The sequence below is a fragment of the Sturnira hondurensis genome, unplaced genomic scaffold (genome assembly GCF_014824575.4).
Source record: "Sturnira hondurensis isolate 20B ecotype Veracruz unplaced genomic scaffold, ASM1482457v3 Scaffold0001221, whole genome shotgun sequence".
Classification (NCBI taxonomy): domain Eukaryota; kingdom Metazoa; phylum Chordata; class Mammalia; order Chiroptera; family Phyllostomidae; genus Sturnira; species Sturnira hondurensis.
The window spans coordinates 1,057,809-1,071,315 of record NW_028073852.1 but is presented as its reverse complement, the minus strand read 5'-3'; the positions used below and the strand labels follow the sequence as shown (position 1 = coordinate 1,071,315).

The 13,507-nt window shown below is 60.7% G+C and overlaps 1 protein-coding gene across 2 annotated transcripts in view; it reads left to right on the top strand.

The window, feature by feature from the left end:
- Nucleotides 1-827: 827 nt before the first annotated feature.
- Nucleotides 828-13,507, top strand: part of BAHCC1 (BAH domain and coiled-coil containing 1) — a 54,385-nt gene continuing 41,705 nt past the window's right edge. Inside the window, exons 1-2 of one of the 2 annotated variants that reach the window (XM_037068302.1) lie at nt 828-1,000; nt 4,691-5,087. In XM_037068302.1, coding sequence (XP_036924197.1) covers nt 4,910-5,087 — 178 coding nt within the window. In that variant the 5' untranslated portion in view covers nt 828-1,000; nt 4,691-4,909. Of the gene's footprint in view, nt 1,001-4,160; nt 4,495-4,690; nt 5,088-13,507 lie in introns of those variants that run through there. The other variant, XM_037068311.1, reaches the window with a different exon arrangement.

Genomic DNA, 13,507 nt, shown 5'->3' with positions numbered 1-13,507 from the left:
GTTGCCGATGAAAAAGGACGATCTTTTTCTTGGCCATTTCCATTTTGATCGGTACTCAGTTGTAAAGTATAGCCGAGAAAGATAAGAACTCAGGGGCCTCAGATAGGTGACCAGAGACGCACGCAGGACTCTCTCCTTGGGGTCTAATCGATTCCTGGGGCAGGGAGAAGAGTACATCAGGGAGGCGACGCTGCAGCCTGTGCTTCCCAGGCCGCGGGCATGCGGGTATTTCCGAGCTCTGTCCAAGCAGGCGGAGGCCGCAGTGGTAGGAAGGCCAGGCAACCCGAGGGAGCCTCTGTGCTCGGAGCTGGGGCCTACATGTGCCCTCATTCAGCCACCTGCCAGACAGATCCCAGGTATTTAAAAAAAACAAAACAAAAAAACAAAAAAAAACGCCATCTGCTTTGCGGGATGTTGAAGTTTCTTCTTCTGGGCTCTACACCAGAAGCCAAACATAAGACCTACTGGATTAAATTAAAAAAAAAAAAAAAAAGACCTCCCCTTCGGCGCGGACACGCGCTCCCACTCGCCCCTGCTCCCTCTCCCGCCCTGCACCACCAGATTCCCATTCAGCAGCTACGATCTGCGCAGAGAAGCTGCGCAGTCGCCGGGCTTGAATTAAGCGCCATCGGGCTCGGTAGTAGCCCTGCTGCTCCCTGATTGGCAGCTCCCTGGCCCGGCGCCAGCCTATTGGGAGGCCTGTTTACGCGGAATGAGTGGCACGAGCTCCCAGCCGCGGAGGGACGCGCAGCCAATCAGCGCGCTGGCTGCTCGGGTCTGAGTGGCACGAGCTTATTAGTATGCAGGGCCTGTGGCTCGCCGCGCCGGGCTGCAGGTTTGAGAGCCGCTCTGGATGGGCTCGCTAGAGTCGTTGTTGTGGAAGCGGTGCATTTACAGTGCAACAGTCAGCACATTGAAAATACCAATAGGAATACAAAACAAAGTCACATTTACTGGTTTAATTGTATTGCATTCAATTGTATCCAGGAAACAGCCTCCAGTAAGTAACTGAAATTGCTTTCATTTTTTGTTTTTGTATTTTTGTTATTATTTTATTTTTTTATTTTGGCTTTGGGGATTTACATTTTTAAGCAAGAGAAAATCAGGATTGTGATGTTAAGAAATATATATATCTTCCCTTTAAAAAAATCCGTTATAATGTCGAGCAGGGTTTTTTTTTAAGATGGACAATATGTAAGAGCGATTTTTTTCCTCTGAAAAATCTTATCGATCGGTTTAAAATACCCCCCCCCCATTGCGTCCTTGCTTTGCTCTGAGCGCTTGTTGTCTCGATCGACACACAGCATTAAAAATAAATAATCGAGACAGGACAGGGACCGTCAGGCTGCGTCCCGCGCGAACCGCGCGGGCGGCTGCGGGCTGACAGTCTACATGGTCCCGGATGCCGCCGGCGCGTGCCGGCTCCGGTGGCACCACGAACGAACCCCGATTGTTTGCCACCCCCACCCTGCTCCCCTCCCCGAAGCAGTCTGGGTCGGCCCCGCCCGGTCGCTCCGCGGAGCAGAGAACCACCCGGCTCCTGGTGGCCCAGGCAGCCCCAGCAGTTGACCAGAGGGGCTTCACGGCAGGGTGCGGGGCGAGGACGGGTAATGGCGAGTTTTTCGGGTTTCGATTTCCAGAGCCTAATTCACTTCAAAATATTTTTTCGGGGTGGGTGGTGGTGATGGAGGAGGGGGCTGAGCGAAGCCGGCGCGGCGGGGCGTTTTCGCCGCGCGCGTTCCGGGCAGCGTGCGGGGCTCGAGCCACGGCCCGCAAGGCGGCGTCTGCCGGCGGGTGCACCCCGGGTGCTCGGGGGTAAGGCGCGAGCCCAGCCCTGGATCTTCTCTCGGGAAGTGTATGTGGGGGGCGGCCTTTTCGCAGAGAGCGGGTTCTTCGGCGGCGCCAGAGTAGCGGGCCTCCGCTGTGCGCCTAGCCCCCAGCCCAGCCTGCAGGCCCCACGGCACCCGAGCGCCCGGAGATGGCGCCAGGGGAGCGGGACGGAAAGAGGTCCTCGTCCTCGGCGGGAGGCCGAAGCGAGGGCGGGTTTTGAGATGCATAAGTTAAAATCAAAGCAGACCTAAGGGATCCCACAAAGGGATCGCGAGCCACGCGAAGAAGGAACAGTGGGCTCCGGGACCGCGCCCCGCTGCCCCAGGGAAGAGCCCGGCTTCCGAGAGTCGGTTCTTTCCGAAAATGCCCGTGTCCGCGATTCTCCGGCGGGCGCGGGCCCCCTGTCCGCCGCCGCTTGCGGTTTGTTTCCTGCCTTAGATCGGCCCAACCCGGAGTTGCGCTGTTGTCCTTTGCGACGGCCTCGTGGGGGAGGGGGCGGCGCTCGCAGCCCTGGGACCCGCGGGTGGCAGCGCCTGGACTCCCAGGCTCGGGGCCCAGGCTTCTGCGCCCTCACGTCCCCGCCCCGCTCCTTGTCCTGCTTGGGTTCCTCAGGCCTCGGGAGGTGCAAGAGAGACGCGGCGCGGCCTCTCCCTGGGAGCGAAGAACACAAAGAGAATTCCCTCCGACCTAGCGAGAATCGCAGCGGCACAGACGGGCCACGATAATGCATTCCTAGTTTGCGTAAAACCCAGGAGGGCTGGCGAGGAGGGGTCCGTGTAGCCCGCGACCAGCGCGCGACCCGCCCGCGGGAGGTGGAAGTTAAAATCGCTGCTAGCAGCCGAGCCCGCGTCCCGAGAATCGGAGCAGCTCGCGCTTTCTGGGCAATTTTTAAATTTCTTATTGGAAACAAGAAACCCCACAAAACAAAAGCGTAGTGCGCACGACCCCTACACGCGCAGCCCCGGGTCTACGGCGTCTTTGAAGCCACAGGCTCCGGATCTCCCTCCCCTCCTTCTTTCCCTTTGTCCCGCCCCGCGTACCTCGGTTCCCGCCTCGCTGCGGCCCTGGCGGCCGGGAGCTCGCAGTGCAGGCCCAGGCGGCGGCGAGCCGAGTTATTTGTTAGACCCGGGAGAGAGCCGGCGATCCCAGAGGGGAGTGAGCCCCAAACCCCTTTGTGTGAAGTTCAGAGACAAAGAGAGCGCTGTGTAGGGCCCGGCTCATTTATTTACAGTGTAAAAGCTCTCCGAATAAATATGAAAAAAGCTTATCAGCTGAGCAAATATGTAATCATTTAATACATTCTGTTTTTGGTTATAGATTAAATCAAACACGAAATCGTCTGTTAATCAGACGTTGTAGAACCCGTAGCATTAAATATTGCAATTTAAAATGGTATCCACGAAATGGAAAACATCTTAATCGCTTTGTTGTCACGGTTGGTAGCAAAAAAAAAAAAAGGATTTTCTGCAAAGTTTACCATTAGGACTATTATGCCTACCCACCTCCCTTTTGTTGGAAGTGGTAGAAAACAAAACAATGAAGATTTAGGAAATGAGAATTTCGCAAAATTAGAGAGGTCCACGCTGGCGCGCAGTCATCCAGTTTGTGTCCCTTGCTCTGCACATAAACGTCTGAAATTGTCCATTTTAGTCTCCGAGTGGACTCTCCACTTTGGGAGGCGGTGGAAGAGAAGGAAGGTGGGGGCATTTTTACGAGGCCCTCCCGGGAGGCGGAGGTGAAAGACGGAAGTCGGGTGTCTGCTGGGACCTGGGTGAGGGCGAAGGCTGTGGTGAGCCTGGCCGAGTCTCGGAGGGCCGAGCCGGGCTCCACGGACCCCGCGACTCCCAGCCGCCTGGCCGCCTGGAGACTGGTGCCACTCCGAGACCCGGGCCAGGCACTGAAGGAGAAACCCCGTGGCCGATTTGGGTGTTTGGGGGAGAGAGAAAAATTTCTTATGCTCAGAGCATCTCCCCACCACCGCCTAAAGCCCCGAATCCTCAGAGGTTGATCCTGGGCGAATTTGATTGGGGGGTGGGGTGACTGCTCCAGCCTCGCTAGGCAGCTCCGGGGTGGGGGCAGCAGACCGGGCATTGCGGAGCGGCGGCCCAGGTGACTTCAGCGGCAGACGCAAACGCCAGGGGCTCGGGGGAGCTAGCCCAGGGTCCTTCATGGCCCAGTGCTGCAGAATGGGGGCCTGGTCCCATTGGAGCTGGGGGGACGGTGTGTTCAAAAGAATGGACCGAAAAACGCATGGGGGGATGGGAAAGGGAGGAACGGAAGGTTATAAAAAAACTCTTGAGTTACAATCAATAAAATTACTCGCTTAATTAGCATGGTTATTCGGTTATGAGGAATGCAGTAAAAGCTGGACCTCGCCATGAGGGGAGAGGAAAAAAGAGAGCGTGGACCTTTAGTCCCTTCCACCAAGACACCTCTGGGCAGCGGGGGAGGGGAGAGGGTGTGCGTGTGAGTGAGTTTTTGTGTGTGTGTGCGCGTGTGTGCGCGCGTGATGGCTTCGCAGATTTGGGATTTTATCACCCCGCGGAGCCAGCAGCCTTTCGCCACGGCGCCCTCGCTACAGGGACCCGCGGGGAGGCGAAGGGGAAGAGGCGAGCGGTGCTCTGGATTCCTCCAGGCTGCTCCGGGTAGAGCGTGGTCGGGACGGTGCGTGTGCGCGCAGGGACCGGGGTGGCGGGTCGCCCGGCTCGTGAGCGTGCAGCTGAGAGACGCACGAGTGCTCTGGCCAGGACTTGGGGCCTGGCCCGGGCTAGAGCCTCCGGGAGGGGGGCGACGGGCGGGGCGGAGACCCCCGGGGGAGTTGAGCCCCCAGTCACCGAGTCTCTTCTGCTTGCCTCTGCAGACTATGGACCCGCACGGCGGCCGCCGGTTCCGCGTGCGGCCGCCTGCCGAGAAGCCCAGTCCACCGGCGTGCTGACCGGTCCCGACGCCGCCGCCGGTGACCCGGACGCCACCTCCTCCGCGCCGCCGGCGCGTCGCCCGCGCGCCAAGCCACCCCCGGGCCCCGGCCGCGCTGCTCCCGGGAGGTGGCGGCGGGCCGGGGCCCGGGCCAGGGCCCGGCATGGATGGCCGCGACTTCGCGCCGCCGCCGCATCTGCTGTCGGAGCGCGGGAGCTTGGGCCACCGAAGCGCCGCGGCCGCCGCTCGCCTGGCCCCGGCCGGGCCCGCCGCGCAGACCGGGGCACACTTCCAGCCTGGAAAGTACTTCCCGTCGCCGCTGCCCATGGCTTCGCACACAGGTCAGTGCCTGCCGGGCAGGCGCGGGAGAGGAGGCCCCGCGGGGGGTGGACACGGTCGGGGGTCGAATAGGCGCACGCCCCTCCTCTCCTCCAAGCATTTGCTAAGAAGCCTTTGGTTTCATTTCCCTGCTCTGGCACTGAGAGTTGCCCGGGCGCGGATCGCTTCCCGCTCGCGGAGCAGAGCCGTTTAGAGCGGCCTTCCCGGGGGTCTCCCGGGGTCTCCGAGTGGCAGCCCCAGATCTAGCTAAAAATGAAGCCTTTACCCTCCTGCCACGCTCCCCCACCCCTTTCTGCAGAACTGGATTCCGCGGAAACCACATTTCTGCATTCTGCATTCACATCCTTAAGACATTCCGGGGCTGGGACAACGAGGCACTTTCTGTGGGGAACAAACGGCTGCTGTGACTTGGGCGGGGGGCGCGGGGCGCGCCGCGGCCTCGCGGATTAGGGCGGTGTGCTCGGGGTAAGCGTTAATAGGGACTGCTGGTGTCGGACGAGCAAATCCTGTTTCTATATAAAGCCTTGAAGTGTCAGGGCGAGAACGGGTTTGCAGGGAATGCTTTCGTTTTAACAAGTGCCTCTGGTATCCTGCTCAAGCCGGACACCGCGTGGCCAGTGCGCGGCTCGGGGGAGCGCAGCGCCCGCGGCGCGGCTGGGGAAGGCGCGGCCGCGGCAGGATTTCGGTGCAGGCGAGTTGTGGAATCAATTTGTTCTAAGAGGAGAGAGAGCGGGCCGCCACTAGCTCCAGTCCTCTCGGAATCCCTCCTCAAGAGGGTGGGTCTGTGACCCCGGCCTCCGGAGCAGTCCTCCTCCGGGGGGGCGTTGATTTTACGGTTGAGCTAGGACAGAAGAGGAGCGGGCCAGGGGCGGGGAGGGGAGGGCAGCTACCTCTCCGCGCTCCCGGAGGTCGCTGCCCAGCTCCGCAAGTTTGCAGGACGCGCATGGGGACCCCATGGTCGCCCTGGAAGGTTGGCTTGCCTTTGGTTACAGTTTGTTTTCAACATCAGAAATGTTTGCCTTTTTGTTGTTGTTAATCTGGCAGTAACAGTTATTATTGCTAGCTTGATGAACTGTGAATACTAATAAAATTATATCTGCTTTAATGGGATTACAATTAGTGTGTGAATTAAAACGGATGGCAGAGCCCGGGCTAGAGGGGAGAATGTCGGAAGGAAGGGCGGTCAGAGAGAAAAACAAGAATTTCCTAAAATGAAAAAATAGGCGACCTCGCTTAACGACTGGTGGGCTTTTGGCACCGGCAGCGAGAGGAGATTCAGGAAGTTCGCAGGGAGCGCAGGGACAGCCTGCGGCGCGGGTTGGTGCACCAGGGTGAGTGGGCCTCAGAAAGGCCGCCCTTCCTTCCTCTTCGCGCTCTTCCTCCTTTCCCTCCCTTTCCTCCTCCTCCTCTGGACTTGTGACTGGAGAGAGAAGTACTCTCGGGGCAGCTGGGGACTTACTCGCGTCTGTTCTGGCTGCCCCCGTGGTGGTGTCTCTGCCTTGGATGGGCTGCCCACCCAGCTCAGCCCACACCGGGGGGCTGTGGTGGTGGTGGGGGGCGGCTCCCGGCCGCTGCAGGGACAGAGCCACAGCTCCCCTACCAGGCCTTCTGCGAGAGGCCGGTGGGAAGGCTGAGCCTGCGTGTTGGGGGTGGGGAGGGAGCGGCTGCATCCCCGCCCCCACCCCTGCCCTCCAGCCTGGCAGGTACCGGCGCCGGAAAGCAAGGGTCTGAAAGGCCCTTGACCCCCAGGCTTTCCCGGTAGTGCACAGGCACGCCGAGGCCGTCCCCTGGGGAGGCTCAGCCAGACTGCAGTTCCCCTCCCGGTTCACCAGTCCCCGTAGCCCGGCCTGGTCCCGGTCAGCCGCCATGTCCCCTCTGGGCCCCTGTTTCTGTGCAGGCACCATCAAGTCAGGTGGGAACGTGGCGCGGTGGCCCAGACCATTGTCTTGCAAGTTTGACCACATGGTTCTTGGAGCCTGGGCCGTGGAGCGCTCGGAGAAATCGGGTGGGTGCTGCCTGGTCTGTGTCCTTGGCCCAGACCCTCCCTACTGCCTTCCCCTCACGCAGGGGACTCTAGAGGGCGCTGGAGGTCCCGAGGGTACCCTCCGAGGGGGGCTGGAGGGCCACGTGTTCCCTGCTCCTGGAGGCCGTTTCCACCCCCTGGGGGACCTGAGAGACCTATTGTGCTTGGAGATGTCCAACCCATTTGTGATAGGAAGGCTGGCCACGTGGGCGTCCAGTGAGAAACATCTGCCACTGAAAAAGACTCGAAATGAGCGAAAGCCAGAATATTGTAAGGGTTTCCAAAATTTAGCTACATCATTAAAAAAAAGAGAAGAAATTATACCCCCATCACTTTGCTTTGGTTTGTATCTATACATGACCTAGTCTAGAAAGGAAAAAAGTATAATTAAGTTAAAAATTGTTCTTACATTTTCGTGTTTGGGTTTTCAAATGGCCAGTTTGGGGGGCTTTCTTCCCCTCCCTGTGGACGCCCTCCCCCGGGGCTTGCAGGCCACGGCGCCGCGGCCAGCCCCTCACTGCTCCGGCTGCTTCCTGCGGGGAGAATCGCTCCGAGCTCCCTCACGTTGGCCCAGCTGGATCAGGGGAGCAGGACCCAACCCCGCAGACTGAGTGCTCGGCCTCTGGGGACTTCTCCCGCCTGGCACATTCTCCCCGGCTGGGCCAAGGGTCTTCGTCCCTCCCCGCTGCCCCTCCGTTCTCCCTCGTCCCCACCCAGTGCCTTTCCCAAGGTCAGCTGGAGGGACCCCGATGGGACGTCGGGCTCCAGGGCCGCCCCTGCCGATTCTCTAGAAATGAAAGTGCCCGGGCTGCAGGCTTTCTGGGGAAGGGCTGTTCCAGTAACCTTGCCACCGAAAGGTGCAATTAAAATGTTTGGAGTCGTTCTTCTCAGTGCAGTGTTAGATTTTGTCTCTAATACAGATGGTCCGGAGGCAAAGCTGTGAAATCTAAGGGGAAAAAAGGAAAATCAACAGCGCACCCGCCCAAGGTTTTCCATCAGCAGCGCTGCCTGGAGCGAGTGGGGAGCACGCCTCTCCCGAGCGCGTTTAGTGCGGAGGCAGCCGGTGGGGGGAGGGGAGGAGCCCCGCGGCTCCTCCCCGCAGGGCCGCTTCCTGGCCTCCCCCCTTCTCTGTGCGCCCCCCTACAGGGGGCGAGCCTCGGGAACCACCGGGCCTCCCCCGAGGAAGGCACCGACCGGGAAGGTGGAGGGGCCATCCCAGCCTGGTGTCAGCGGTCTGGCTGTGGGTTGGGTTCTCCTCTCCGCCCCTTCCCCTGTCTCCTTTGGGGTGTAAATGGCCTACCTTCAGCCAGGCACCCTGGGCCGGAGGGGTTGGAGTAAAACAGGGCGGCCGGGCCCAGCTGGTGGGAGACTGCTGCGGATTTCTCCCCTTTCCACGTGCTTCGGACCCGCCAGTCTCAGAAAGAAAAGCGCAGGAGAGGGAAAAAGATAATTCCCTAGTGTGAAAAGACCCCATCAAAGGTTTCCCCTCCTTCCCATGTGATTTTTTTTGTAAAGGAAAAAAAAATACATTTTCGTAAATACCTCATTAACTCAGTGACACCATGGAGTGTTTCTGCAACAGTTACCAACATTAAGTAGGTGTGAACAGAGTTACTTTCCGAAGCCTCTACCCATCCTGCTCCGTAAGTGACAGAACCAGACTTCAAAGGCACTGCCAGCGCCCAGCCCGGGAAGCCAGCCACTCCTGGGCCCGCCAGGCTGCGGTGGCTTGGGGAATGTGGCTTTTCTCTCTCTGGGCCCTGGGCTGCCCCCACGTCTGATCACACCTATGAAGATTTGCCTATAGGAATATCCCGGTCACATGAGAAATAAGGCAGAGTAGCCAGGGAGGCAGGGAGTGGCCCTGTGCAGATACTGCCCTGCCCCTGGGAAGCACCGCACCCCTAGACGCTCCCAGTTATTCTTAGAAGTCTCCCTCGTGGGCTGTGAGACAGGGTTCAGCAGCCCTCGCAGACAGGGCACAACACATAGGGGCTGTTAGCATAACATGGACGAGGCTAAAAATACCCCTCTGAAACACACATAAAAAAGCCAAATCCAACAACAGAACGAGCTAAAAATATTCTAGGCTTTGGCAAAGAGCTCGGAGTTAAATAAATTATACAAGAGCCATTCATGGGAGCAAGTTGACTTTCTCTCTTACGGGAACTTGGTTCAAGCTAATAAAAATAATAATTTACTAGCCACTGAGCTTTGCATGAGTTTAAATTTAATTGGTGGGGCTTCTGGCGTTTGTCACTTCTTGGCGATTAGTGGGCTTGCCCTGGCCTGGGGCGGGGTGGGGAGGTGGTCCGCAAGTCAGGGGTCCCTACAGTCCCGGGCTGTGGCCCCCTTTCCCCACAGGACCAGGGTCTGGGTGCCTGGGCAGGAGGTGGAGGAGGAGGGGGACCTAGGGGACTGGGCAAGGACAGGCAAGGGTTGGTTATTTTAATTTGATAAATGATCATACACCTTCAAGAGTGTGTTTAACAATCAAGATACACTCCAGCAAGTTGATAGGATGTTCGCTGTCAACTTACTTGTCATCAGAGTGGGCTGTGAGCATAAATAATGTGGTGAGCCCAGGACGGGCCGCAGCCTCTACAGAGCCCGCAAGTCACACCCCTGTCCCTGGTGGGTGCTTCTCTTTCCTGGTGTCTGGGGGTAGCAGACATGAGCACAGGAGTGGGCCCCGGGGGGTGGGGATGGGTGTCACTTTGGCCTGGGTCTCCCCACCAAAATAAGAGCCCCAGGCAACTTGCTCAGAAAAGCCGCTGCAGGAGGGATCTGAGGCTGGAATCTCAGCGTTGGCTGGCTGGGGTCCTTCGGGGCAGTACGTGTCTAAGTTCAGCCATTTCCCAGGAATGTTTAATGTCCACCCTGGGATTAGGGTTGGGTGAGCCCCTTGCTCTCTGGTCTTCCTTCCTGGCTTCTTATCTGAAGGCCCTCCTAACTCCCAGAGGACTACACTTCCCAGAATGCCCTGGTCTAACTCCAGGGTCTGAGCCTGAGACTAGCCCTGAGCTGGGAATTCCCAAGCACAGATGGAGGTCAGCCAGGGCCCCTGGGAAGGAGTGCTTTCCTGTAGGCGGGGCAGCGGAAAGGGCCTTGGTGGCCACCCCCAGCGCCCCCTTGCCCTTCCTCCCGGAAGAGGCCTCTGGGGCCCCTCCTGGCTCCCTCCCTCCCATAAATATCAGAACATGCCCCCCCCCACCCCCCAGAAGAGACCCGTGTGGTGGCTGCCTTGTCTGGCACGGCCAGAGTCCGGGGGCCCAGCACACTGGCTGCTCTCAGCCCAGCGAAGTGCCCTCCTTCAGGGCTGCCTCCTCAGAGGGCCCCAGGCACCCTCCCTAGGGGCCAGCATGGAGGGGTTGTGAGACTGTACTGGGCAGCATCGGGGCTGGCGTGTCGGTTTGGGCATCCCATGAGAAAAACCTTGCAAGGCCTTTGGGGGTCCCTGTTCGGCCTCATCACCTCCCCAGGAGTGGCTTTCCCTTTATCAAGGCGTGGTAACCCACGCCCGTCCCCAGTGACTTCGGGCCAGTTCCTAAAAGAAGTGACCCTCAGAACAGAAGCCCTTCTGGAGGGCCTGACTCAAGGGGCAGAGACCAGAGAAGGGTCTAACCACCTCCACTGCCCACAGCCTTCCGCGGGGGTTGGGGGGGGGTAGGGGGCCCTCCTGGAAGGGCCTCATCACATTACATTAGCCACCTGCTGTGACTTCAGGCCTTCCGGATGCAGAGCTGTGCCCTGTTGGCAGATGGGGGGACCTGCTCCCAGGGGTTCCACAGTCCGCAGCAGCCTCTGGGGCTGTGTTTCTCCCACCAGACTCGGTCTTGCAAGGCAACGACAAAATCTGACCAGCATGTAGAAAACGCCTGCCCGCCCAGCAGCTGGGGCATGGAAGGAGCAGGCCCTGGAAGCCCGAGGGCGCGGGGCCACATCGGCTCCACCGCCCTGCCCGCTGACGGTTTTATGGGATAATGCACCATTTAGATCGCACAGGCCTATTTGTCAGCGGGCTGCCCCGTTTGCTGTAATGCGTAACGCTGCCGCCTCCCGTGGCCCTGTGAGCAGCTGCCTCTGAGGATGGGGACCCCAAGGGGCTTGGTGGGGGCTCAGAGACCAGGGCGCTCTGGGGGCGCCCGCCCTGCTGTGAGGTGGGCGCTGGTGGTGCAGCAGACAGGCCCAGGGGGGTGGGGAGCGTCCGGTGCCCAGGCCGGGAGCCAGCCGGGTGGCGTCTGGGGCGGCTGCAGCTGTCCAGCCACTAGCTTCCAGACTGGATCAGCCAGGAAGTGGTGGGTTTTTTTTTTTTGTCTTTTGTTTTCATCCTGACTGAGGGTCTCGGAGGAAGAGGGAACAGACAGGTGGGTTGGGGTCCTTGCCCCTTGCCCTCCTCCAGCCTCCGACTGAGAGTCGAGTGTCTAGATGAGAAGGCTTTTGAGGCTGGGGGTCCCACCGAGTGCCTGTAGCCAGAGGCAAGGCCAGGCAGCCCCTGGGTGAAGGGGCTTGGTTTTCCACTGGACGTTTCCAGAACTGGTGAGGAGGGGACGGCAGAGGATGGGGTGCTGCCCACAGAGGCCTCCCAGCAGCAGGCTCAGGCCCCCAAAGGGTGACCGCTCCTCCGTGGGCCCCCCCGCCCCCCAGGAAGAGTGCCTCCTTCTCTCTAGGAAGTAGGAACTAACCCACGCAGCAGCTGCCCTCTCCGGAGAGGGTAGGTCTCGGTGGCTCCCTCGCCTGTCCTTTGGGGCCTTTCTTCCCTGGGAATTCCAGAGGCAGCTCCAGGGGGGTGAGCACCACAGCCGTCCCATCAGAGACCAGGCCCTGCAGGGCCCTCAGTGCTGGGAGCACAGCTGGACAGGGGTGAGGAGAAGGCAGACGGGGGCTGGCTGGAGCCCAGGGGCGTGCAGCATCGGGGTGGGGAGAGGGCTGCACCGTCGGTGGATGCCCAGCGTCCCACGGCAGCCCACGTGGTCATCCCTTTCATGGGCAGAGGCCACGTCCATCCTGTGGGCCTCGACCTCATGCAGGCCAGCAGTGGGTGTGCCGGGGCTCCCAGGTGCCCAGAGGACTCACGCCACACCCTGCTCTGGTGCACTCACACCAGGCGAGTTCACACTCAGGACGCCCTCCCTCACACAGGCCTCCAGAGAGCCACAGTGTGGCCACCCTCGGGGAAGCTGGCCTGCTCAGCCTGGGAGCGTGTGTTCCGGTCTGTGCTGCTTCCCACCACCTGCTCCCGCTTCGGCTTCTGACTGCCTGCTGGAGCAGAGCCCAAAGGTCCCCAGTGACCCTTGGTGGCACCGCCAGGGCCCCCTGGGCCGGGCCGGCCGCTGCTGAGCAGCCTGCCCTGGCTTCCCCAGGTCTAGACGGGACTCATTCTGGGGCTGCCCCCAGCCTGGGTTGGCCTTTTCCCAGCACCCACCCTAGGTGACTGCGTCCTGTCTCCACGTGGAATTCCCACAGGAGAGCCCCCTCCCCCCGGCCCCGCCGCCTAACCCGCAGGTCATCCCCCGAGGGCCTTCACCCCTGCTTCCCTTCCCTCTGGGTCTCCCTAAGCGGAGCCCACCGCCCCTTAGCTCAGCTCCCACCCTCTCCCTGTGTCTTCCACTGTCCCTGCAGGTTCCTAAATACTGTGTCTGGTGCCCCCTGCGCCTCTGGGGCCATCCCCAGCCCGTGTGGCTGCTGGCCCAGCTGAGGTTCTCATCCCCGGGGGTCCTGGGGGTGCCGGGGGTCCTGGGCCCATAGCGATCTTGCCCTGCACACCAAGTGGATAGTGCAGCTGCCCCCAGGCCCCCAGCCCCAACACTGTCCCTCCGCCCCTGTTCTACCTCCTGACCCAGTGACCTCCTGGCCCTGAGCACCCGGGCAGTCTGTCCCACCCCCCAGGGTTTGCAGCAGCCTGTGGACCACCCTGACCGTGCTGGGGGGGCCCTTCCCCAACCCACCACCTCTCCCGGAGACTGCAGGGTCCCCCTTCGGGGCTGTCCTTGTTCTTGCCCCTTAGCACCCCCCAGAGCTGGGCCGGGCCCCAGCCAGGACGGCAGGACCTCAGGGCACAGGCGCAGATCCTGGCCTGGGTGGCACACGTGGCCCGTGGACGTGAAGAGAGTCATTTGGTCTTCTCTGTGGTCACCCCCCACGCTGGCGACGAGGGGCCCTGGGGAAACTCCGTCAGGAGGAGAGGGGCTGGGCACACCAGGGTCCCCACTAAAACCCCAGCGGCCCCGCCCCCTCTGGCCCACAACGAGGGACGTGGGACACTCCTGCTGGCAACGCCCTCCACAGATGCCAGCGTGGGTGGCCACCTCCCAGGGGCCGGGTCTTCATCTCCTCTCCTTCCAGAACCATCTCTGCTGTCTGCAGAGGCCCCCAGGCTGCACGCACCGCATTTTCCAA